This window comes from Aspergillus ochraceoroseus (genome assembly GCF_002846915.1).
Source record: "Aspergillus ochraceoroseus IBT 24754 chromosome Unknown P175scaffold_8, whole genome shotgun sequence".
In the NCBI taxonomy this organism is placed as follows: domain Eukaryota; kingdom Fungi; phylum Ascomycota; class Eurotiomycetes; order Eurotiales; family Aspergillaceae; genus Aspergillus; species Aspergillus ochraceoroseus.
The window spans coordinates 218,429-241,718 of NW_024468483.1; the positions used below are offsets into that span (position 1 = coordinate 218,429).

At 50.8% G+C, this 23,290-nt stretch overlaps 11 protein-coding genes across 11 annotated transcripts; 6 read left to right on the forward strand and 5 right to left on the reverse strand.

Moving 5' to 3' along the window:
- Positions 1 to 1,022: 1,022 nt before the first annotated feature.
- On the forward strand, positions 1,023 to 3,297 carry P175DRAFT_0484987 (sugar porter family MFS transporter; the record flags this gene model as incomplete). The annotated part of the gene is made up of 4 exons (XM_040895588.1): positions 1,023 to 1,392; positions 1,453 to 1,529; positions 1,588 to 2,845; positions 2,899 to 3,297. 4 exons carry the CDS (start codon positions 1,023 to 1,025, stop codon positions 3,072 to 3,074), a joined length of 1,881 nt encoding a protein of 626 aa, XP_040749410.1. The 3' UTR covers positions 3,075 to 3,297.
- Positions 3,298 to 3,436: 139 nt separating this feature from the next.
- P175DRAFT_0503905 (uncharacterized protein) lies at positions 3,437 to 5,209 on the forward strand. Its single transcript, XM_040897720.1, has 4 exons — positions 3,437 to 4,306; positions 4,383 to 4,571; positions 4,623 to 4,906; positions 4,970 to 5,209. The coding sequence occupies exons 1-4, from the start codon at positions 3,851 to 3,853 to the stop codon at positions 5,082 to 5,084; spliced, it is 1,044 nt and encodes a 347-aa protein (XP_040749411.1). The 5' UTR covers positions 3,437 to 3,850; the 3' UTR covers positions 5,085 to 5,209.
- Positions 5,182 to 6,349, forward strand: P175DRAFT_0345926 (fungal specific transcription factor domain-containing protein). The gene has a single exon (XM_040892905.1). The coding sequence runs from the start codon at positions 5,278 to 5,280 to the stop codon at positions 5,887 to 5,889; it is 612 nt and encodes a 203-aa protein (XP_040749412.1). The 5' UTR covers positions 5,182 to 5,277; the 3' UTR covers positions 5,890 to 6,349.
- A 204-nt stretch (positions 6,350 to 6,553) lies between these two features.
- zrfA (high-affinity Zn(2+) transporter ZRT1) lies at positions 6,554 to 7,902 on the reverse strand. Its single transcript, XM_040894847.1, has one exon. The coding sequence runs from the start codon at positions 7,853 to 7,855 to the stop codon at positions 6,809 to 6,811; it is 1,047 nt and encodes a 348-aa protein (XP_040749413.1). The 5' UTR covers positions 7,856 to 7,902; the 3' UTR covers positions 6,554 to 6,808.
- A 586-nt stretch (positions 7,903 to 8,488) lies between these two features.
- Positions 8,489 to 8,937, forward strand: P175DRAFT_0345949 (uncharacterized protein). Its single transcript, XM_040892906.1, has 2 exons — positions 8,489 to 8,504; positions 8,556 to 8,937. The coding sequence occupies exon 2, from the start codon at positions 8,668 to 8,670 to the stop codon at positions 8,893 to 8,895; it is 228 nt and encodes a 75-aa protein (XP_040749414.1). The 5' UTR covers positions 8,489 to 8,504; positions 8,556 to 8,667; the 3' UTR covers positions 8,896 to 8,937.
- A 1,169-nt stretch (positions 8,938 to 10,106) lies between these two features.
- Positions 10,107 to 11,869, forward strand: P175DRAFT_0345689 (uncharacterized protein). The gene has a single exon (XM_040892903.1). It carries the CDS (start codon positions 10,375 to 10,377, stop codon positions 11,764 to 11,766), a length of 1,392 nt encoding a protein of 463 aa, XP_040749415.1. The 5' UTR covers positions 10,107 to 10,374; the 3' UTR covers positions 11,767 to 11,869.
- A 753-nt stretch (positions 11,870 to 12,622) lies between these two features.
- On the reverse strand, positions 12,623 to 17,023 carry P175DRAFT_0345758 (non-ribosomal peptide synthetase). Its single transcript, XM_040892904.1, has one exon. The coding sequence runs from the start codon at positions 16,851 to 16,853 to the stop codon at positions 13,020 to 13,022; it is 3,834 nt and encodes a 1,277-aa protein (XP_040749416.1). The 5' UTR covers positions 16,854 to 17,023; the 3' UTR covers positions 12,623 to 13,019.
- A 171-nt stretch (positions 17,024 to 17,194) lies between these two features.
- P175DRAFT_0534923 (uncharacterized protein) lies at positions 17,195 to 17,785 on the forward strand (the record flags this gene model as incomplete). Its single annotated transcript, XM_040900180.1, has 1 exon — positions 17,195 to 17,785. The coding sequence occupies one exon, from the start codon at positions 17,195 to 17,197 to the stop codon at positions 17,783 to 17,785; it is 591 nt and encodes a 196-aa protein (XP_040749417.1).
- Positions 17,786 to 18,565: 780 nt separating this feature from the next.
- On the reverse strand, positions 18,566 to 19,009 carry P175DRAFT_0551479 (uncharacterized protein; the record flags this gene model as incomplete). The annotated part of the gene is made up of 1 exon (XM_040900445.1): positions 18,566 to 19,009. The coding sequence occupies one exon, from the start codon at positions 19,007 to 19,009 to the stop codon at positions 18,677 to 18,679; it is 333 nt and encodes a 110-aa protein (XP_040749418.1). The 3' UTR covers positions 18,566 to 18,676.
- Positions 19,010 to 20,060: 1,051 nt separating this feature from the next.
- On the reverse strand, positions 20,061 to 20,930 carry P175DRAFT_0495433 (alpha/beta fold hydrolase; the record flags this gene model as incomplete). The annotated part of the gene is made up of 1 exon (XM_040896082.1): positions 20,061 to 20,930. The coding sequence occupies one exon, from the start codon at positions 20,928 to 20,930 to the stop codon at positions 20,061 to 20,063; it is 870 nt and encodes a 289-aa protein (XP_040749419.1).
- Positions 20,931 to 22,042: 1,112 nt separating this feature from the next.
- P175DRAFT_0551483 (alpha/beta hydrolase) lies at positions 22,043 to 22,877 on the reverse strand (the record flags this gene model as incomplete). The annotated part of the gene is made up of 1 exon (XM_040900446.1): positions 22,043 to 22,877. The coding sequence occupies one exon, from the start codon at positions 22,875 to 22,877 to the stop codon at positions 22,125 to 22,127; it is 753 nt and encodes a 250-aa protein (XP_040749420.1). The 3' UTR covers positions 22,043 to 22,124.
- Between the last annotated feature and the right edge of the window lie 413 nt (positions 22,878 to 23,290).

Here is a 23,290-nt window from a genome sequence, read left to right on the forward strand (position 1 = left end):
AACGTGGAGAGAGTGAGATGTGTAGAACCCACCTTTGAAGTGGTTGGGTTAGGAGCTCATTTTTGTAGGTGAATAGTGAAAGATGACAATAATAGAATTTTCAGATATATATTTCTCATAAGGTACGTTCTACACATGGTTCCGACGGGCCAAGTTCAGAGGGACTTCGACAAGACCACAGTATAGTTAATCAACGCCTTTATAGCCTTTTGAAACCGGATGACGTTAAGATTAGCTTGCGCCTATACATAGAGCAGGGAAGATCATCTCGTTTAGCGCAAGGCCATCCCGCAAAATGACGCTGGGGATTGCTCTCTGGAACGGATAACACCGGATTGGATCATTGCCAATCACTCGGAAAAGAGACTCCTGCTACGGTCTCGATCCTCCTCAGGGTTACATAGCGAGGCGACGGTTCGCGGGGTCTGGGGAGACTGTCACTCATGGGATAACAAGCTGGTATAAATCCGAACCACCCAGTCCAGGGAAGCATCAAACGATGATGTATGAACACCTGATAACACCCGGACACCAGGCCCAATCACATATATCCTCAAATCTTAATGGAGGGCGAACCGTCCAGCACAAGCGTTTGGGGGGGGGGGGGGGGGCGGGGTACGAGCGGAGAGGGATAAAGTATCCAGTATAAGCAACCAGCCCTGAACGCTAAACGCCATGGGAGGGACCGCGATGCGAGGGTTATATTCCCCGGATGACGCCACAAGCTGTGCCCACGGGGAAATGATAGGTTGGAACGGAGGTTGGGGACCCCAGACTTTGGTTGGAGCCGAGCCTTCGTTGCTTCTGGTAGATGCCACGGGATGATCTCTCCGCATCCAAATACGACATGACATTTCCTGTCATTTGCGTATCGTCGTGTTTATCGTTGTCCGTGGTGGGGTCTTCATTATCCTAGGCGCGGGGAGAATTGAAAAACCATGTCGTTCCCCCGGCTGCCGGCGGCGGATTCTCTCTATTTTATGGCATTGGAACGCTCCTCTTTATGATTGCACCTGAATAATATGGACGGTATCTCTGAAATCACTCCTGGTAACCACAAGGAGGGTGCTAGGGCTAGCGTTGAGCACTCTGAGAAGGGACAGACCCGTGGCATTTATGATATTGAAGAAACCAATCGCCACAGGCCCAATGCAATATTTGACAACCCGCTGGCGGGGGTCCCTCGCGAACAGCTTCTAGAGGACGTGGAGCGCTTTTGCAAGCAGCATGGCCTCGAGGAACATGTGCAGCTCTTCCGCAAGGGAGCGTTGGTGTCCCAAAACCCAGCAAGCGCACAGAGTCTTCCTGAACTATCGGAAGTTGATAAAGAAGCTCTGCGTCGCGAACAAACCCATAAATGGGATCAACCGTGGATGCTGTATTTCATGGCTTGTAGGTCACTCCCCCGACCCTCTCGCGTGCTATGGAGATGTCAGAGACTGATGTACGAAGCGATGTGTTCCATGGCTGCTGCTGTTCAAGGAATGGATGAAACCGCCAACAATGGTGCGGTTGTGATTTATCCCAAAGTATGGTGGCTTCATTTTTCAACCTATCCTACTAGTCTTCAGGTACTAACGGGAACAGCTCCTTGGGATCCAAGCGGATCGCTTTTCCCCCCAGAGGCAGGACTATATCACCGGGTTGGTTGTCGGGGCCCCGTACCTAGCCTGTGCTATTATCGGTTGCTGGCTAACTGAACCCTTGAACCGCTACTTCGCTCGACGCGGTACGATCTTTATTTCTTGTCTGATCGCGGCTATTGCCTCGATATGGGAGGGGGTTGCAAACTCATGGGTGAACCTGTTCATGGCTCGGTTTGTCTTGGGCCTGGGCATTGGTTCAAAGTCATCCACTGTCCCGGTATACGCCGCCGAGTGCTCCCCGGCTCCCATCCGGGGCGCCCTCGTCATGATGTGGCAGATGTGGACGGCGTTCGGTATCATGCTGGGCAACATCATGGGTGTGGCATTCATGAATGTTAGAGAAGACCTTTCATGGCGTCTCATGCTTGGCTCGACTGTGGTGCTCCCACTCATTGTCTGCTCACAGGTTTACTTCTGTCCTGAATCTCCGCGCTGGCTGATCGAACACAACAAGATCGATCAAGCCTTTCGGTCATTTCGCACTCTCCGACCTACCGACCTGCAGGCTGCCCGGGACCTCTACTACGCCTATGTGGGTGTCCAGATGGAGCGGGAGATCAACCAGGGGAAGAACTTCTTCACCATGTTCCTCGAGCTGTTTACCATCCCACGGAACCGCCGAGCGACACTTGCGACTTGGATCGTCATGTTCCTCCAGCAGTTCTGTGGAGTTAATGTCATCGCCTACTACTCGACGACTATCTTCAAGGACTCCGGGTACAGTGTCCAACAGGCGCTCCTGGCATCGATGGGGACGGGGATTTTGAACTGGGTGTTTGCGATCCCGGCCTTCCTCACGATCGATACCTGGGGCCGGCGCAATCTACTTCTCTTCACCTTGCCGTGGCTTGCGGTTTGTCTCCTGTGGTCTGGGTTCTCCTTCTGGATAGACGAAGGCATCAAGGATAGCAAGACACGGGTGGCCATGGTCACGACAGGAATGTATCTTTTCGAGGTGTTCTACTCCCCCGGCGAGGGCCCAGTGCCTTTCACATACTCAGCCGAGGCTTTCCCATTACACGTTCGTGAGGTCGGCATGTCATGGGCAACCGCCACGACGTGGTGCTTCAACTTTATCCTATCGTTTACATGGCCAATGCTACTGCGCGTATTCAAGCCCCAGGGCGCATTTGGTTGGTATGCCGCCTGGTGCTTGATTGGATGGGGTTTGGTTTTGCTGTTGGTCCCCGAAACCAAAGGTATTTTACTTCCCCCCCGGTGGATTTGTCGCAGCCAATACTGACCAGGATAGAACTTACCCTGGAGGAGCTCGATCAAGTATTCTCCGTTCCAACCCGCAAACATGCTGCCTATCAGCTGCACAACGCGATCTGGCATTTCCGGGTCTGGGTCCTACGACAGAAACTGGAGCCGATGCCCAAGCTATACGAGCGAACCGAGCAGGTAGTAGAAAGGGAGAAGCACTGACCTAATGAAGAGCTCTGGTTTGATAATAGCATTCTTTTTTTATGGTTATGTAGGTTCTTACAGACTGTCATTATGGTCGTCATGGGTGAGAGTACCTTGCGATCTCTGGAATGTATTCTGGTTGAATGGTTTCTCGTCGAACCCTGTAATGAGGGCTATATTTCCTCGTTGAAGGGAGAGCGTCGCATTTAGTATGTTAGCCTGTGGGTTGCGTCTATTGTAAATTGTTGGAGTGCTGCACTCAGTGAATGCAACCAGCACCACCATAAAGAAGAAGATAGCGACACGTGACTACTCTGTGTATTTAAGCCACCATTTCCTTCCAGATCTCCATGCTTCTTCCAAGCATCTCCTTCTCTCTATTTCCTAGTTAGACCAATTGAATCCATTTCGGTCAACTTTCTACTGTCATCATTTGACGACCTCTCATCATAAATCACAAGGACCTGTAAAGTTCTTGAGATTGATGAGCTCGCGATGCACATTGTCACTCCAGCTCTCGGAACACGCTTAGGAAATACAAGTAGTATCCAATAACCATATGAATACTGTGTCAGAATGGGGAAAAATTGCTTAAAAATAGGATATCAGTCCCGGCAGTCCAAGAGGCTCTCCGCCAATCGGAAACCCTGGAGACTTCCAACACTAGGTAATTCCCCAGTCGAAACTGATGGAAAAATAGAAATCATAATTCACGAGTAGTTTTGATAGTATTTAAGAATGCGATCTGCTCAATTTCATTTCGGCATCCGAGTCTTCAGTTCCTACACTACACCATGTCACACAACATCCTCCTCACCGGTGCGTCAGGATACCTTGGAGGCACTCTTCTGGCACGATGGACCAGCGCCAGACTACCACCCTACCGGAAACTATACGCTTTAGTTAGGAATGACAAGCAGAGTGAAGCGGTTAAACAATATGGTGCTGAGCCTGTCAATCTTGATATATCCGATCATGCCGCGTTGCACGAAACCATCGTCCACCACGAGATTACCATCGTTTATTTCCTCATTGACGCTCTCGATTCCACACACCAAGTCCCTATGATCAAAGCCTTGGGACAAGTGAAGGCAAAGACGGGGAAAGAGGTTCATTTTCTCCACACAACCGGGGCGAAGCTGTTCAGCCGCCACGCCGGAATTCCAACAGATCGGCCTTTGCTTGACACCGACCCAATGCTGTATGAGCTTCTCAAGAACGCAAAGTCCCCGCACAGCATTTTTGACAGGGTGAGTGGCGTGGCTGGCTATGCTCCTGGACCTCCTTCTCCTCCGTGCCGCTAATGATCCTGAACTTAACTTGAAGCCCGCTCGCGCGAATCTCACGGTAATTGATACAGCGGACGCGTTTGGTGTCAAAAGCTATGTCTTTGCGCCCTGTTTAGTCTACGGTCAAGGCGAAGGGTTTGGGAACAAGATTTCCATCCAAGATGTTGCGATCGTTAAAGCAGCTCTTAAGCTTGGGAATGTTTACAAGGTGGACACCGATAATCCGGTATGTTTACAAATCCATATCAGATGGGGGCTCCACTAACTACGGGCATAGATCTGGCCGGTCTGCCACGTCGTGGACACTATAGAACTATACTTGCAAATACTGCGCAAAATCCTATCCGGATCAGAGATTGGTTGGGGAAAGAACGGCTTCTTCCTCGCTGCATCGGGCAGCATCCATTGGAATGACGTTTACGAGGCTATGGCTACCGCACTCGCCAAACGAGGAGTGATTAACAGCCGACGAATCGCGCAGGCCGATGATGAAGTCCTTGCCAAAATGGGAGAGGCACTGCAAGTCCCACCTGCGATAGTCCAAGTGCACCTAGGCGGAAAGTAGGTTCTCAATCCGCAAACTTTCGAATAGTTAAGCAAGTCCGTCACTAATACTCCGTCTAGGTGTCTCTTTACGGCAGAGCATGGGAGAGTTCTAGGGTGGAAGCCTCATTATCCTCCTGAGCATATTTTGGATGCCGCCGATGCTGAAGTGGATTTGATCCTTCGGAATCTTTAAAGTCTATGGATGATCAGGGGATACACTTTACATTATTATCCGAATCGCTGATTGAATGAAGTGTCGTTGTGTAATATATATCACAGAATTCCGGATGTGACTTGTGGAGTTATCTGGACGAGCTTGATAATACGGACTTTATATACTTACTATATACTCTCTTTAGACTACGTCACCGTACAAATTGAGATCGATGCAATTCAATATCCACAATCCCCTTTTGGCCAATTCCGGATATTCCTGTTGGACTTTCACCTTCGCAGGTGAAGAAGCGCCTCCTGCAAATATTCTGGACAAGACATTAAGCGTTCAGATTCCTGTCCTTCGGCAGGAGGACCTGGAACAGCCCGAGTCCGAGTCGAGCGAGGGCGCCTCTCCCGGCCATACTGCTATGACCAATGCAGGGATTGCATATACGCTTCAGTACGTCTTCTATTCAGGTCTACCCTCCCGACTCCTCGGACTCCAGTGGGCTGTTTTTGCGCGGAAGGTGGGAGTCGCGACCAAGCAATCGGGATGCCGTCAAGTGTTGCTGCATAATGGTAATGTACTCGATACTGCGTTCAATTTGGTCGGAATCGGAATACGCATGGCGCAATCTCTCAATCTCGAGCAGAACCCAGCAGCCCCGGGAGAGTCCAACGCACAGGAAATCGCCTTGTCGTCCCGGATTTGGTGGACTTTTGATCCACCTGGATGCTCGCTGCTCCCGACACTTGGGGAAGCCGTACAAGACGGGGATTGCTTTTACGCAGGGCTCGTCATCGGCTGCCTGGCCACTACCCCCCGCCTATCCCGGGAGTAGGCGATTTTCCATATCATAGCCCGGTGGTCGGCTTAACCAGGGCAGCAATTGCCGGTATCGATGGAGTTGCGCGAGCGGAGGGCTCCGGTCAAGACGGCGATGTGGAGGTTCACGCACGCACAGATGCCGTCACACAATTTACATTACCTTCCTGAATGGCGCGACGGACGGCTCCAGGATGACAATTTCAAGCACATACAGACAGATGAGTTGTCAAAGCTGTTGCTGCTTTACGGCTGCAGTCGCAGTCTTGACGAGTCTCATACGCGTACCGAAAACAAGGTCAATATTGCGGTACCTGTACCCAGCACCACAGTGCAACAACTTGGTGTATTACCTGCAACTTCCATACCACGACGTTGTCATAGCTTTGCATCGCAGATTCATCCAATTTCCTGGGCATATTACCCTACCCACACTTCCGACAGAGTGGCCCTGTAGGTGCAAGGAAAAGAACAAGCAGACACAGCATTGTGCACTCCAGTGGCGGACGAGGAACCGCTTTGGTCGGACCTGGATCTAATAGATAAAGATATGTGGCCGAGTTATTGGAGCGAGGTTAATGATGCCTTTGCCGACCAAGAAACTGTCGCGGATATGGTAAATAATCTTTGAGAGAGATGTATAAAAGCCATTAACTTGGCACAATGAGGTTGAAATATATCGTCTACGAGCACAGGAAGACTAGCTACAAGTTCACGAAGATATATCCAGAAAGATGCAACATGTTTACTCGAGTATCAGATCAGGTACACGATCTCCCTGAGAATATCATGCTAGTGTTTTGACAAAAGAGGCCCAGAAACTTGCCCACACCTCCCGTTTATGATTCCAAGATATCCGAACCCGGTCTAGATTGTTGAAACAAATGCAGTCAAGTCAAGAACAAGAAGAAAAAAAAAAAAGGGAAAACCAAAGTCTATGCCCACTTCCCAATAAGAGCCATGATACCTGCTCCGGCCAACGTACACACGACCATGAAAGCGATGCGCTTGCGATTCTTCGTCCGCTTGGGGTCGAAGATGAAGTCACTGGCCAGGAGTTCCACGAGACCCGTATAGATTAAAATGCCGGCGGACGTGGCATCGAGGACTCCGGCGATGATGTTGGCAGTGTTGGAGTTCGGGTTGTAGGTGGTGCGCACGCCTAAGCCGATGGCGATGGAGATGGGGGTGGTCAGTCCGTACGCCAGACACATCAGCCAGGGCATCCAGCTGCCGCGCTTGAAGGGGATCGTCGACATGCGAACGCCGATGCCGAGTCCCTCGAAGCTCTGGTGGAAGACCAGCACGGGGTACAAGGTGGTGAATTCGTCTCCGACGACGCCGAGGTTGAGGCCGATAATCACGGAGTGGAAGATGACGCCGAACTCGAGGATGAGGAAGGCGGCGATCTGCTGTTCGAAGGACCGTTCGGCGGCTTCGGGGTCCAAGTGGACCACGTCGAAGGTGCGCTTCTCGTCCAGGGTCGGCGGGGGGGTTTGCTCCGCGGTCGTCAGGTTCTCGACGATAACGTTGGCGGTGTCCATTTTGGCGATGCCGAACTTGGACTCGACGTACAGGTCGGCTCCGAGGTCCAGCAGGAACACGCACATGGCCGAGGTGAGGGCGATGGCAGGGGGCCAGGAGTAGAGCGCCCAGTTCCCGGTCATCCCCACGCAGGTGTTTGGTCCGATTTCTGCGTAGGCAGGGTCGAGCAGGTGGACGAAGGCCGTGGCAATGATGACGCCCGTCCCGAAGTATCGAGCAAACATGTAGACGTACAGCGGGATTTTCAACTTCGGAGACCGCAGCGCGAGCACGGGGAAGAAAGTGACCGCCGTCGAGACGAATAAGATAACGAAGATGGAAGAAATGCGAGCCCCAAGTCTGCCATCGTAGTCATTGCCGGATGCATTGATGAAGCAGACCACCTCGGCAGGGTCTGCCTCGTAAAGATTGACATTGGAGGGATCAAACGATGCCATGATGGTGACCAAAACCAAGACGGGGGATACTGGGGATACTATACTACAGTATCAAGCTCATGGTGCGTTGAGCCCTCCTTGTTATACTGGCCGCAGGGAGTACCTTGGCAGCGAGACCGTGTGATGTTTTTTTCTTTTTTTTTTCTCTTTTGCCTTGACGAGGACCTTGGAGACAAATTAAATTGGGGTGATTGGGAATACTACTACTGGGATATAGAAAATACGTGCTGGGGACTAAACCCAGCAGATGAGTATCATTGGTACAGATTCATCCCGGCGTGGAGTTCGCTAAAAAAATGCTTGGTATAATCGGCACAAACCTGGCCCACCTGCCCCCGGGAGGGGATTATAAGCAATAAGAAGAGCAGTTATTGGTACATTTGCTGGGATTATTGAACAGGAGGGGGCGAATCGCATGATAATATGAGACTTGAGGTCTCATATACGCTCCAATCCCAGAATAAGTTACTCGGCATGGTGATTGACGGCCACACATGCAACAATATAGCAAGGTATATAAAAGTAAAGAGAAAGGGTAGATAGAAGGACCAGGATTCCTCCAAACTCTCCAAGATACCAGCAGTAAATGAGATCATGCATATAGACTTGACTAAATCGCCAGCCGTCTCAACCCTTGTTCCTACCACCGATTGCAGGAGAGTTAGCGACAGTAGAACCCGCATATCAAGATCAATCGTACATGCCCTCACATTAGGGTTTATGATCTTTGAGTATATTCAGTAGGGGTATCCCCGCTCGAGTTGCCCGGGGGTTGTGGTCGCATACACTATCGGTGCCGGTTTCTGGACTATATGGGACTCGGGCACCCACTGTACGAGAGGAGGCGGCTGGAATGCATTCTGGGATTGCAACTCCTTTTCTTTTTTGTCTTTTCGATATTTCACCATGAGGACTATAACAATGGCAATGACGATCAGGATAACAATTGGAGCGATGATTATCTTGAGGAGTGCTTTAACAAGACCCATGACGACGGCGGAGGGAAGGATCACGGAGTCAACAAGCGAGGAGGGTGCTGAATGGTAGGTTAGCGAGAAAGTACGGTTCCATCCATGGGAAGACTTGCGCTTTTATGCCAAAGTAACTGTGACCTAGGAATGGTGACTTCCAGTCTAGCAAAGGCCATCACACTGCATCATCTTGTACCAAGGAGACATATATATATCTGCCCCACCACGGCGCCTGCTGAGGGTCATCCTCAATTCTCTTGGAGGCAGTTCTTGGTGCAGTATAGCACTATTCAGATGGCAATAGGCTAGTCGTGTTTTGCGTGCCATTCATCAGGAAACCGGCAAATCCCAAGGCTGAGGATCACCATGATACCCTGTGAGAGGAGACAGGAGACAGGGTCCAAATGTCTACCAGGTAATAGAGATTGTATAAAAATCGTAGGTCTGTTGAAGGCGTATACGAGAGAGGAGGCCAGGCAAAACCCCCCAAGCTAAAGCTCTGAATAGCGCTTATACTCGACGTCTGGTTGGATGGTGCGAGTGCCTGAATGTTCCATCATGCGCCAAACTGAATCATGGGATAAAGCGTGCATTATCCACTCAGGTTCCCGGCATCAACCCTTCAGTTTAGTGAGAACTGCAGAGGATTAACCTGAAAGATGAAAATCCCCTATTACCCAGCATATTTCTGCCTAGCCTTCCTCCGTACTAAGTAAGTGCTTATAGTCTCTAGTACTCCGTAGTCTCTACTCTCTAGTGGTCGTTAGCGCAAGGAATTCAGCCCTGTAAAGGCCTGTCTGTAAAGGCAATTCCTGTTACAATCCGTGAAGCCTAGGCAACCATGAAAGAACAGTATCCAATGAGCAGGCTTACTCCGGTCTTGGAGCTTCTTAAAAGGAAGCGCGAGCAAGAATCCGAGACGTGGCTGAATCTTAGAAAGGACTGTCCAATCCTGTACCCTATCCTATATGTATCCCTACGTATGACAACTACGGGAAACTTGACATTCATTGACTAGCCCTGCTATAACCCTGAACCCTCGCGATCAGCCGATCTACGAATCTTGACATGCATTACCCGCAATCTGCCTAAATGTAGATGAAGGGTCTATCGGATGCAGTGATCTAACTCTCTACTTTCTCCCGAAGCTCTGACAAACTCTGACAAACTCTGGAATGCGACGAATTTTTGCACGAGGTGGCGTTCTCTGTTCCCTCTTCCACGGCACGAATAACGCGGCCGGTGGGGATAGACAGTCCTTCGGTAGCTAACCTGTGTAATAAGATATGTCGAATTGGACTCGGAACCCGCTTGATGGAGGAGAAAGAGGTCCAAAGTAGGTTTGTCTTCTGCCGATTTCTGAGCACAACGAACTTGTCCCATGCAGCCTTACATACAGGGCGAGCACCAGCGCGTCAATAATCGACTCCTGCCCACATCATTTTCCGCACACGAGACCCCCCTTCCACAAATATAAATACAGGAGCCGTGGAAAAAGACAGGCACGGAGAGTGGGAGACCACCCAACTTTTTTTCTTTGGTGTCCAAATGGATACCACTGCTTCGGAGATTACGGTGTCCCTTGAAATGGGGTCCGCTGACAGGCTCCCCAAGCATTCGTCGCATTCTCCATTCTCATCGAACCTTGACTCGATGACATTTATTCGGCATCGACGTCGTTGGATCCCGTCGAGACAGTGTATGCTACGGAACAGTTTACTTGCTGGCGTCGGGTACCTGGAGCTCGCCAATGCGGGAGACTTTGCGGCCAATGTGTGGAACGAGACTCCGGTTCCGGTATACGCGACAGTCCTGATGGCAATAGGGGGCACTGCTGCTCTGGCGATGTCGGTCGTCACCGTTAAGGATGCGCACCTGAGTTGGGAGAATATTCGCCTGCTCCGGGAAGAGCGACACTTTCTGCGCTCCCACCGCGTCACGGAGTCGGAAAAAGACGACGCAGTCGATGTTGACATCGACAGCCACCTGGACGTCAATTCCCGGGAATTGGGCACGGAACTCGTCGATCGGATTGTCATGGACGTTTTCCTGGGGATCGGAGCCGTCCTCGTGGGCATCGGTGCGCTCCTGGCGATCGGAGGCGCCAACCACAAAGTGTGGCTCGCGAGCAACCTCTTGTCCGGATATCTTGGGAATTCGCCGGCCGCGCTGTACGGGCTCCTGAACGCCGTGTGGTCGAGCTGTCTCTGGGCTCGCGCCGATCACCACGGTCTCGCCGGCGCGAAGGAGCTCGACCGCGAAATTGTCCGGGGCCATCTACAGCCGCGGCTGCGCTCGATTAAACTGCACGCCTGCACCAACGGAATCTCCGGGCTGGTTGCGGGAGTTGCGTCGATGATCACTGCCACGCACTGGTGGGGGTATGTGCTGTTGCTGCCATGTATTATAGGCTCGATATGGTGTAATTACTACTGGAGGCATGCCGTCGGATACGAGCGTCCGTGTTGTCGCCTGCATCTGACCAGTCTATCAAAGGACTCTCTGCTCCAGGCGCTTCAAACCTTTTCCTTTGCGCGGCAGGCCCTCGAAACCCCGCCGACGACGACTCGCGCGTCTCCGTCGTCTGAGACGGCCATGCAGCCCCCCCTTGGCGATCTCATCGAGGATCCAGGGTCACTGCAATCGGTTCTCGACTTCATCATCGCAAATGATCTCTTCGAGCATCTTTGTGTGGACCTGCTCCAGCGCGAACAACTGGCGGCCGATCTTTTCAACGTATCCGACACGGGAGCAGTGACGATAACCTCTTCGCAGCTGCTGGAAGCTGACACCTATACGTCTCAAATCTTAGAGATTGCCCGACAGTGTATTCTGCGGGTCGGACGGAAGCACTTTTTATATAGAGAGCGGTTTTTGATAGAACTTCTCGGGTGTTATTTGGCCCGGGCCAACGCACCTCGAAGGTCTGCTGCTGTATGATAAAAATGAACCTCATCATGATGATGATGATGATGATCCGGCTCCAGAATAAAGTAGAGATGAAAGTATTAGACCTCTTGAGAACGATAAGCATACACCGTCCGCAGGGTACATAGTGTATAGCAGTCTGACACGTCTTGCTGAAATTCATCAGCCCGGAAAAGCCACTCGCAATCCAAAGCACGACAGCGAGATCTTCCACGGTTCAAACCCCCCAGCGCCCACCGCGAGAATCGGCTGAAGCTATCGGACAGAACAAGAGGTTAGGAAATCTCAGATTCTGCACCCTGGACGATTCACCCGCACAAGGATAACTTATCATCCAACCCTGACTAGAGTAGAGTTGACAACGTGATCCTGGCAAGGATCGAGAGAACCTCATCACATGCGAACTATCAGGAGCAGCAGATGCCAGACAGGATCCTCTCGAACGGTGAGAGTTTAGGCAACACAATTTCATTCATGCGGCTAATATGTATGTGACCAACACAACAATATCGAGGGCTCAGCATGATTGGTACATACATAGTGGTGGGTCTGTTCTGTTCCACCGCAAACTCAGTACGGACTCACGGAGTACGGAGCATGTGGCGCTGGCGCTTGGATTGTCGAGCTGCCCTGGGGGAGGTGAACTGAGCCTCTAAAAGCTAAGCATGGCCGACTTATACCAGAAGCATATAATGAATGAATGTCCTGTGTCAAGGCAGAGCAGCCAACAACCCGAGCAGTCAAACGACGCAAGATTCCCACATCCTCCTCCTATCTTGCTATTCCCGTTTGGAGTGCCAGCGGAGGTCCAGTCCGGCGCGCGAAGTGACTCGACGCCTAGACTAAGGATACCCTCCCCAGCGATTTAGATAGGCACGCACAATGGTAAATCAACGGTTAAGGAAGAGACAGATGAGGTTCAAATAAAGTCGGGATTTAAACGTCTGTCCTGACATCCGCCAGATTGCACAGCCCCCTTACCAAGACTGGATTCGTTCGATGTTGATTCGATATTTAGCTACGGATACAGTATCGACCTCTGAGTAGAAGCCATTCAGATCACAAAGGCCCGAAAGAAGCGTATGATCTTAGTGCGGAGTAAAGTGGCCAGAAACCTATAGAAGAAGGCGTTTAGAAATTCAGCAAGTGAGGAACTCTATAATTCATATTAAAATGGCTAGAACTATACGTCTAGAGTTGCGGCAAAGTCAAGTATCGACCGAGCTTAATACCGTGGAACTCAAGGCAAGAGAAAGCAAGGTCGTCTAGATCGGCTCATCTCTAGGTTCAATGAGAATCTCATTCACAGCCACATGTGCGGGCTGGCGCAGGGCGTAGATGATGGAGTTTGCGACGTCTGTGGGATCGAGAATCTGCGCCCCGGAAGGCTCTCCATACTTCTTGATAGCTTCAGCATCGGTCGACATTCCTGGCAGGTCTGTGGCCGTGTTTCCTGGCTGGATACTTGTCACACGCAGGCCAGTTCCCGCGGTCTCCAGCCGCAGAGATTGCAGAGTAGCTTCGATGAAGAATTTACTGCCCGAGTAAACCCCAAGGCCAGGAAAGACCTTGCGACCCGCATCGGATGAGATGGCAACGATGTGACCTCTGCCTCTGGCTAGCATGCCCGGCACGGTAGACGCCAGAGAATACATAATACCCTTGCAGTTCACATCAACGGTGCGTTCCCACTCGTCCATGTTTATATTAGCCATCATCGTATAGTACATGACGCCAGCGCACGCAACTAGGATATCTACTGGACCAAGCTGCTCACTGGCTGCATTGACGAGACCTTCCACCTGCGATCTGTCTGTAACGTCTGTCTGGTGGAGAAGGACTTGGCCCTCATAACCAGAGATGCTAGATTTGACCGCTTCGAGGGCATCTAGACGCCGAGCTCCCAAGGCAACATGGCAGCCCTCACGCGTCAAAGCAGCAGCAACGGCAGCGCCGATGCCAGAAGAGGCGCCCGTGACTACCGCAACCTTTCCGCTTAAAGGACCCCGACTGATGGCGTTCTTTGGTCTGCCGACACCATTTTGCCTAGTCGGGGCCTTGGATAGCCATCCTCTGGCAAACCAGTGTCGGGTGTAAGTCTCGAGCAAAAATCGGTCGACCTTGGGACGTTCGACTTCTGCGCGGAAGGGTCGGGTAGCCGCATTGTCGAGAACGACAATTCCGCGAAGGAACTCAATTGTCGGCATTCCACTACGGAGAATATCGACTGTAAATGCCCCGTCACCCCCCTTAACGGATCCGCGCTTCTCCGTCCAGAGCGCAACCCATTCGTCCCACGCAAGCGGCTTGGTGGGGTATCCGAGCACTTTCAAGTCTTCAAAGACAGATCGCGTATTCACAGGAGCGGGGTCACCAAGATGAAAGACCGTTTGCTCGGCTTGGGTGTGCGTAGATAGATGGACGATGGCTTTGCTCACAAAGTCAACCGGGGTCATCTCTGCACGCCAGCCCGCCACATCGGGAGAATATCCTAGCTTGATTGACTCGACAATCAACGCAGATAGAAGATCCCAGGCGTTGCCGGCACCAGTCTGGCTGTGGCCGCTGATCGTACCGGCTCTGTGGATCTTCACCGGCAGTCCGCGACGTCCAGCCTCGAGGACGAGCTGCTCAGCCACCCACTTAGTCTGTCCGTATCCATCCAGAAGTTTCTCTGGGACATCGTCAACAGCAAGCATGGTGTTCTCGGGCCAACCCTTGTCGGGTGACGGAGGCAGCACGCCGTTAGTTGAGACGTATTGCACGGTTGCACCGCCCTGACAGGCCAGGCGTAGAATCTCCCGTGTACCGCCGACATTGGGCCCTCTCAGCGCAGCATAGGGGTATACCAGATTAACAGTCGCTGCAGCATGAATGATAACATCCACGCGGGCGGCAAGTTCGGTGAATGCCTCTGGTGAAAGTCCGAACCGGCCACGAGCCAAGTTACCTGGAAGGATTTCCACACGCTCCATGATAGAATCGCCCCAAAGACCAAGATCAAGGAGGTTCCGACGGATTCTTGCGACACCGCTGGGCTGATCATCGTCTTCTGGTTCATTGAATCGGACCAAACAGATGATGTGGGCCGAGGTACTGTCCACGAGGTCCTTAAGCAGGAAAGCACCTAGGAATCCGGTCACACCTGTGAGAAGAACCGTTTCGGCATCGCTAATGGAACAGATATTCGCGTTTGAGGGTTTGATGTCCTCGTCAAGGGTGGCATCTGCGCGTAGCACCGCAGGGAGCTCAGCCTGCACCGCAGCAGTGTGGCCATCCCTAACAGCACGGACTGTCTCAAGATGCCCAGTGAGCGTGGAGTTGTCCGCAAGTCGTGCGATGGGGACACGGCATCCAAACTTCCTTGAAAGTCGGGAGGAGAGATCCGCAATTGAAAGAGAGTGGCCGCCGAGGTCGAAGAAATTATCCTCCGCCTTCAGGATAGACTTAGGGACCTTCAACGCGGCGGCCCATATCGTGGCAATGTCGTCAATGCCGATTGGATCGGCCTCAACTTTTTGACCATTGCCATTCACGGCATCAACAATATGAGGTGAGGGGAGGCGTTTCAGATCGATCTTTCCGGAGACCGCGTTTGTTGGGAGCTCTTCCATTTCAACCCACAATGCTGGGATCATATACGGGGCAAGGTACGGTAACAAGACTCGTCGTGCGCTAGGGCTATGTCCAGACTCGTTAATCTCAACCGCTGGGCGCTCAGCAGATTGGTCCTTGTCGACAACAATATACGCAACCAGCTGACGCTCCAGGCCCTCGCCATGTGCAATCACAGCGCAGTGACGGACAGCCAAGTACTTTCCGATGTCATTTTCAACCTTACCGGGCACGATAGAATATCCGCGCAGTTTAATCATCAACCCCAAGCGGCCCGTGATCTCGAGCGTACCTGAGGGGAGCAGCCGGGCCATATCTCCGGTGCGGTAAATGAGAGATCCCGGAGCTCTGTCAAAGGGGTTCGGTTTAAAGGCCTCGCGAGTTTTCTCCGGAAGGTTGAGGTATTCTCGAGCAAGCAGAGAACCGCCGACTAGCAGCTCTCCACTTGTTCCAGGTTCTACCTGCCGTCCGTCCTCATCGACAATGTATATTCTCTCTGGGTCCAAGGGAGGACCAACGGGGCAGTATTGTGATTCTTCATCTAGTATTTCTCGAATATCCCCGCAGGCAACTTCGTGTGTTTCGCAAGTACTGTAGCAATTGAGCAGGCGCGTGTTGGGAAGAGCCTTGATCGCGCGACGGGCAAGGTCAGTGGTCACGACCTCGCCATTCAGCCAGAGTGTGCGCAAATCCGGAAGGCGAGCGCCAATATGCGGATGTCTGGAGAGGACGGTTGCCAGGAGCGTGGGGGTCATCAGAGTTTCGGTGATTCTCTTGGAAGCAAGAAGGTCAACCAGCGTAGCCGGGTCGTAGCTGGCGTCATCAGGCACCGCGACGACGGTCGCTCCACGCAGCAGTGGGCGGATGATCTCCCAAATAAAGAAGACATTACAGGCGACACGATCTCCAGGGTGGAGGTCCTGCACGCCAAAGCGAAGATTATATGAGAGCACCGGGGCTCTATGGGGGTTCGCAATGCCCTTCGGCTTCCCCGTTGTACCGGACGAATACGAGACAAATGCAAGCCGCTCCAAATCATCCTCAGCAGGCAGAGGTCCCGGCTCTTTAGCGTGACCGTCGACCTCGGTAGCAGGGATATCGAGAGCAATTACGGGCACACCAGCCTTGATCTTGCGAACCTCACCACTAATGGTAACCACCACAGCGGGGTTGGAGTCATCGATCACATCTGCCAGCAGATCCGGCGGATAGGCCAGCTCGAGAACGAGGAAAGCGCCGCCAGCACGGAGGGCCGCGAGACAGGCAATTACATAGTGAGCGCTTCGTGGGAGAAGCACCCCCACCAGACTGTCTCGGCTAACTCCATAGCTCCGCAGGCGGCAGGAAAGGGTCTCAACCTCCTTATCTAATTCCGCATATGTGTATTTGGCCGTGTCGTCTTCTAAGGCAAGGGCATCGGGGGTAGCACGGACTTGGTGGGTGAAGAGTGCCGAAAGATCCTTGGTGGTATCAATAATGGACATTGTTCGGTTATATATAGAGGGCGAGGGGGAGGTGGGCTGTTCACTACAGAGCGCAGCCAGGACCACCTTCGGAAGGAATTGCGGGATCGGGGAAGCTCAAGGCGAAGGTGACTGGCCGTGAAAGCAATTTATTTTATTTATTTTATCTCATCAGCAAGATCCAAACAGGGCACTGGATGGTGGACTCATTGGCTGCCTCAAAACTCACGGAATAGAACGAAGGCGTCAAGAAGAAGAAGCAGCAAAGAAGATGGTGGGATCCGGAGAGAAAAGAGACATTGCAAAATCACCTGGAGCTCGATAAACTCGTTATCACTCTCGCCTGTCCAGGTGGGGTTCACATGTTATTTTATTTGATTTTTCTCTTTACATTTCCTTCGTTATCCGTAGTGCGAACTACGAAGGCGCTAGGGGGGTTGGTTCCTATTTTAGACTGTGGCTGCTCAACGCACAAGTCAGCATATATCAAGGCTTCTTCCCCGTGGAGTATAAGTCGATGGCTTCATGAAATCATACACGCGGAGCAAGGCACCGTGTTGGTTGACTCTGACGGCGGCAAATGTCAATGCTCCCGGTCTAATGATACTATCGTCGTCCTGAAGGATATCCGACCTGACCCAACCAGTGAGGAGCGCAGATTGACTCCAGTGTACCACCAGATTTTCCGGGCTAGATCTGTTGAAAAGGCCTCGTGTTTGCTTCTTCAATTTCCAATCCCATGTGTCTACCGAAATCACAACAGATCTCCAGAAAATGCCTCAATACCTGCAGTCTCATCCTCGACGGATCAGGATACTGATGAGAACCATGGTTGGACGTGCGAGTTACCCCGACTCTTTCCGGTCGCGCAGTTCTCTCTCAAAGCGAGATCCGATCGTATCTCGGACACCCAAGCGTTGGCTGAGCAATCGCCATCCCAAAATCAAGGATGAGTGAGGTCTGTGTCGGTTGAGCTCCAGTGGGGTCGAATCGGCTGCATCTCCCGCCCAACAAAGTAAAAAAGTCCCGAAGATTGGCACCCAACCAAAGTAATTCCGGACCGCTCCGTATGAGATGAAGAAAGGCTCGATGAAGTTATTCCATTCGAGCTGGATGCCCTGCGTTCACTCCGTGATGTCACCTGACCTACCCCAGCCCTCAAGATATGACCTTTTGCGGTGTCTAACCTCCCATTCTACATTGAAAACCATCAATGAGACCGAGGTTAGTCAGGGTTTAAAGATTGGATAACCCCTTCCAGTGTAAAACTGTGGATGAATAAATAGACCTGGCTATACACAGCCACCTAGAACTGGGGAATACTTTGGCAGCTAAATGCAACTATAGTCGTCTCTCCAAGAGCCTTGATGACGATAGTTTTTCGACTAGGTTAGACACGCTGCATGCATTTATGTCTTGGTCGGCTATATTAAGATGACCTCTGAGTAATTATTCGTTCGATAATTATCTGTTTGGTTTGACAGTGCCTAACATAATCCAGGAGAATATTCACTAGAAAATGTCAAAACACACAAGCCCAATATATATATAGAAACAGAGGAACCGAGATGTTCTATTTACCACCGTAGAGGCCGAACTAGATATGTATGTATACCAGTAAATGAGGGACAATAACTTAAACTAGGAACCGCCAATAAAACCCCGTCCATCAAACAGCAACATCAATAACAACCCGCACAGCAGATCTCTTGAAATGGAATTCAAACTTATTTCCCGGACCTCTGTCAACCGGATACATCTAGCCCTATGGTTGGGCACCATCCGCAGTGGACGTTGTATATCAGGCGAGAGACCAGTTTGTCCGCTCCCGCACAACTGGTAATCTACCACCATCCACTTGGAGAAGGCGTGGCGGAGCAAGAAACTGGGGTGGAAGAAGGAGTCGGCGTAGACGGGAACGATGGAGATGGCCACGGCATGGGCCAGTCGTACTGCCGGCGTTGCCTGTATTTAGCAACGTAGACCTGGTCTCCTTCCGCAGCGGCGCCACCGTGGTGTTCGTGCACCTCAGGCGTGGGGGTAGGAGTGGTACAGGGGGTTGAGCTGGGAGTTGGCGTTGGGCTCAGGGAGTAGGACGAGGAAGCGGTGATTGAGTAGTAAGGCACAGCGGCAACGTAGCCGATGAAGCCTGCTAGGGCTAAGGCGCCGAGCTTCATTTTCAACGAATTGGGGTGCTAATGAGGGATGGATAGATTGCAGCAAGCGTGGATATAGATGAATTTGTGGGTGAAGTGGGAACAGGGTGAGGGCCGCTGGGGAAACGGCTTTTTATATGTAGTATGGGGCAGAGATTTCTATGAGCCGGAAATTGACCGCTAGACTTTCCATTGTATGGCGGGGGGGGGGGGGGGGGGTGTATATACTACTAACAGAGGGATCTACTGGGATAAAGCAATGATATGCGGTTGTAGGTGGTCGGTCTGTCTCAAGGGACTTTCTGTGCTTCATCCTGCGACTGCATAGACTGAGAATGTGCCGATCAATGGGTTATACCAGATGATCGGCGCTGTAGGAACTGGTGATAGACTGAAAAACAGAAAGGAATAGGCCTAATCAGAAAGAACTTGTCCTGCCTTGCGGGTCCCGGTTTACTCACGGACTGAGGGAGCCATTTATATGATTTGAGGCCGATGATGGACACATTTTTTGCTCTTGCCTCGGCAAGGGTCCGCTACCTGATCACCGCAGTAGATGGGGATGTTCCGTATGGCTTTGCTCCGTGAAGATTATGCAGGGCACGGAGTCCGTGAATGGAGGGTTGCTAACTACTAGGAGAAATGATTAACGCGGAGCAGTTCCAAGTAGATATAACATAGTCAAACAATGTTACATTTACAATTCACGGGAAGATATGTGTGGATATCATTGTTCTGGAGCAAAATGCAAACTAGCAAGTATATACATGAGCCGTAGTACCTAGTAGTGGTATGTTCAGGACTGGGGCTTCAGTTGATATTGCACTATGATATGATACCCAGCCATTCCTTGTATTAGAACATCATCACTCATGTTGAAAGGAAAAAGATTTTGACGGTGGGATCGAGGGTTCAACCGGTCTGGAGACTTTTTGAAACACGCAATCGGCTCGGGAATGCCTATGCTTGATCAACAGTGTATTTTTCAACCGAATTGAGGACCATTAGCTGACTAGGCTAAAGGTGAGGATGCCTCCCTGCTCGCTCAATTGGTCTTATTATCGCTATCTGCTCAAATTCCATGACTGCTCAGAAACTTCAGGATCAGCGCACTGATTTCCGCCGTCTCTGTCTCGACAGCAAAATGGCCAGCATCTAAAAGATGGACCTCTGCTTTGGGTAAGTCACGCTTGAACGCTCCCGCTCCGGGTGGGATAAATATTGGGTCATTTTTACCCCAAACCGCGAGAAGAGGCACCTGGGACTTGCGGAAATATTCATGGAACTTAGGATACAGTTTGATATTATTCCGATAGTCCCAGAAGAGGTCGAGTTGGATATCTGCATTTCCTCGACCCTGAAGCAGTGCATAGTCGAGGGTGTATGACTCTGGAGCGACAAATCGAGAGCTCGATGTACCTTCCTCGTACTGCCACTTGGTGGCTTCAAAGCTCAGCAGACCAGCTGCTAACTCAGATCGGATCTTCGGGTCATTGTTGCTAGTCCACAGCTGTCGTACTTTATCCCAGAACTCACCCAAGCCATCTTCATACGCGTTGCCGTTTTGCGTGATAATGCTCTGCACTGCTTCCGGTCGCTGAAGGGCGATTCTGAGGCCAGTCGGGGCGCCGTAATCAAATATAAACATGGAGAACTTGTTGATGGATAGCGCATCGAGAAACTCTAGGATGACCCTCGTGAGATTGTCAAATATGTAATCAAACCCGCTTGCAACCTCTGTGAAGCCAAACCCAGGGAGGTCCGGTGCGACAACACGATACTTCGACGCCAGCAGTGGGATCAAATTACGATATTGATGAGACGAAGACGGGAAACCGTGCAGGAGAAGCACCACTGGGGCAGACTGTGGTCCAGCATGCCGGTAGAAGACTTTTGCCTTGGAAGCTGGAAGCTCTACACGGTTCAACCTAACAGAGGACATTGTGCGTGTGTTCAAGAGGAAAACTTTTGCTTGTAGATTGGAGGTTGTATGGAGCAAAGTAAATGGGTGAGCAACTAACGCGGATTGCCTGCAGGACTGATGAGCAGCTTATATCTCAATCGTTAGGGCTCAAGAGAGGACACCTTTCTTACACCTCTCTCGCCAATGGCGTGCCATATGCTCCGCGGCTCGAATGTCATGCAAAGCTCCATCTAGACCGTGGATCAGTTGCACAGTCGGGATCTGGTGTGTATATAATTAGGTTGGAGATTAGTGATGACGCGGGAATTCCAGGCCAACCATAAACTAATACGTGTTTTCCAGATCAATATTAACATTTCAACAGTCCTAAGACTAGTCATGCAGCCTCCAAGGTTTGCTTAGATATGAGGAACCTTAGTAACAGTCCGGGCATTCGCATGATTGCAGGCGAGTTGTGATATCATTCTCCTCGTACTAAATCTTCCCATAGATAAGGTTGTGAGGAAACCAAGCTTCTGGGACCGAAAGCGAAACTCTTCCCTAGTTCTTAGACTCCATAAATAGATGTGGAACAGTTGGACATTACGTTAATCGGAAGTGATAACTGAAGAGGCCAATTTAATGAGTGGTGTGATACTATGAATGTAGATAGCTAACCCCAACCGACCTAATTCAATTTCCCAAATATTTACCAGCAGCAGGAAAATATTTGGGAAATTGATGCTGCTGGTAAATATTTGGGAAGGGCACAAGCTATAATACTGACAGAATGTCTGTGATGACTTGGACTGGCTTTACTTTTACTATACTGTTATTTCTGCGGATAGAGTTTGATTTAGGGCATCTCATCTTACTCTGTATAATACGGCAGCTGTTGCTTCCCCGTGAGCTGTCAGATATTACATTTAACATATGAAACTTCCACGTAGATTCTCAACCCTGCCTTCTATGCAACAGTGCATACTGTACTTTGCGTATGGGTCCAGGCAAGGTAATTTAATCTGTGGAAACGCGCTATTAAACGTTGAGAGTCATGCAAACCAACGCGATCTCCACTAATAATACCCATCTAATGAAGATGATTTCCTATATTATTCTCAATGCAAGAGAACATCTTAAAGAACAGTAGTCATTCTGGCTACTATCCAGCATATGGAACCAGGTTCAATCACAACACGTTTGAGCGGTGGCCTTTATACGTTCCTGTTGGTCCTAGACATTCTCCCCAGCAGCTCGTCGGATGGCTCCTGCCATCTGAGATGGCACTGTATAAAACGGACTATGCGAGGCATCTACCGTCTCCGTCATTATTCCAAATCCCTTGCCGGTTTCCTCTACCATCATCCTTTGCGCAGATATGGGAATTGCTTGGTCTCGGAGACAGTAAAGATACGTGGTTGGTACCGTTTTCCAAGCTGCAAATGTACATCTGCTTTTGAACGTCTGATAGCTATGTGGCTTCAGAGCTGCAACGGCATGATTGATATCGTCTTCGGTCATGTCGTTGTAAAAAGTCTCAACGGGGTTTTTGGAACTGGTCTCAAGTTTATCCTCAGAAACATCAAGCCATGAGGGATCAGTGTCTCCGATGGCACCTAGCAGCGATGATCCTTCTGAAACCACAAAGGAGCAACAGAGGAATAGATGTGAGACACCCCCTTCGAGCCCGCGACTCTGTCTTGTTTTGAGATCAAGATCCTTTATGGCTTCGTTTCCCGGGAGGCCTCCGTAGGAGTGGACAACCACCACAACCTTCTGGCCGGCGTTTACGGCCTTTTCGATGTATTTTCGTACGTGGGCCACATCGGCTGAAAAGTCGGTATAATGTTCTGGTGGGCCAACAGAAGGGAGATGCACTTTTTCGGTCTTGTAGCCTGCTTCATGGAGATATTCAATAACCCGATCATAGCAGTCTGGACTATGCCAAGCACCAGGAACAAGGATTATGGTAGGTTTGGAAGCCATGGTTGGTGCAACGGAGGAAAATATGGAAGTAGATGGCAAATGCCAGGAGAGATCCTACTGTGTGCTTTGCAACTCTTTATATACTCCCTCCCCTCCCAAGGAACCCCGGACACGGATTTAGGCAGATGGGTAAATTCTGATGGAACTAAGAAAAGAGAGATAGCTGAATTATCCCCGAAATAGTGGGTTCGTTCTCCAAGGGTGTCCTATTCTTATTGCTTCTTTCGTTTGCTAAAGTGGAGAATACTGGTGGGGTTTAAAATAACGTACTCCGTAGCTCTTCCTTCTCTCTGCCATACATATCTTGATCAATCAAAGCTAGGAGAGCGGGAGGTATATAATTTTTCTTCTGATAAAAGTGGAACGAAGTCGCTGTTAGCATGACACTAGCCAATTCATGTTGGAGTATCCAT

Coding starts and splice junctions, on each gene's coding strand:
- P175DRAFT_0345758 (XM_040892904.1), bottom strand. CDS start 16,853: ATGTCCATTATTGATACCACCAAGGATCTTTCGGCACTCTTCACCCAC.
- P175DRAFT_0503905 (XM_040897720.1), top strand. CDS start 3,851: ATGTCACACAACATCCTCCTCACCGGTGCGTCAGGATACCTTGGAGGC. Junction 4,572..4,622: donor AGGTGGACACCGATAATCCG/GTATGTTTACAA, acceptor CTACGGGCATAG/ATCTGGCCGGTCTGCCACGT. Junction 4,907..4,969: donor CAAGTGCACCTAGGCGGAAA/GTAGGTTCTCAA, acceptor TACTCCGTCTAG/GTGTCTCTTTACGGCAGAGC.
- P175DRAFT_0345926 (XM_040892905.1), top strand. CDS start 5,278: ATGCAATTCAATATCCACAATCCCCTTTTGGCCAATTCCGGATATTCC.
- P175DRAFT_0345689 (XM_040892903.1), top strand. CDS start 10,375: ATGGATACCACTGCTTCGGAGATTACGGTGTCCCTTGAAATGGGGTCC.
- zrfA (XM_040894847.1), bottom strand. CDS start 7,855: ATGGCATCGTTTGATCCCTCCAATGTCAATCTTTACGAGGCAGACCCT.
- P175DRAFT_0345949 (XM_040892906.1), top strand. CDS start 8,668: ATGGGACTCGGGCACCCACTGTACGAGAGGAGGCGGCTGGAATGCATT.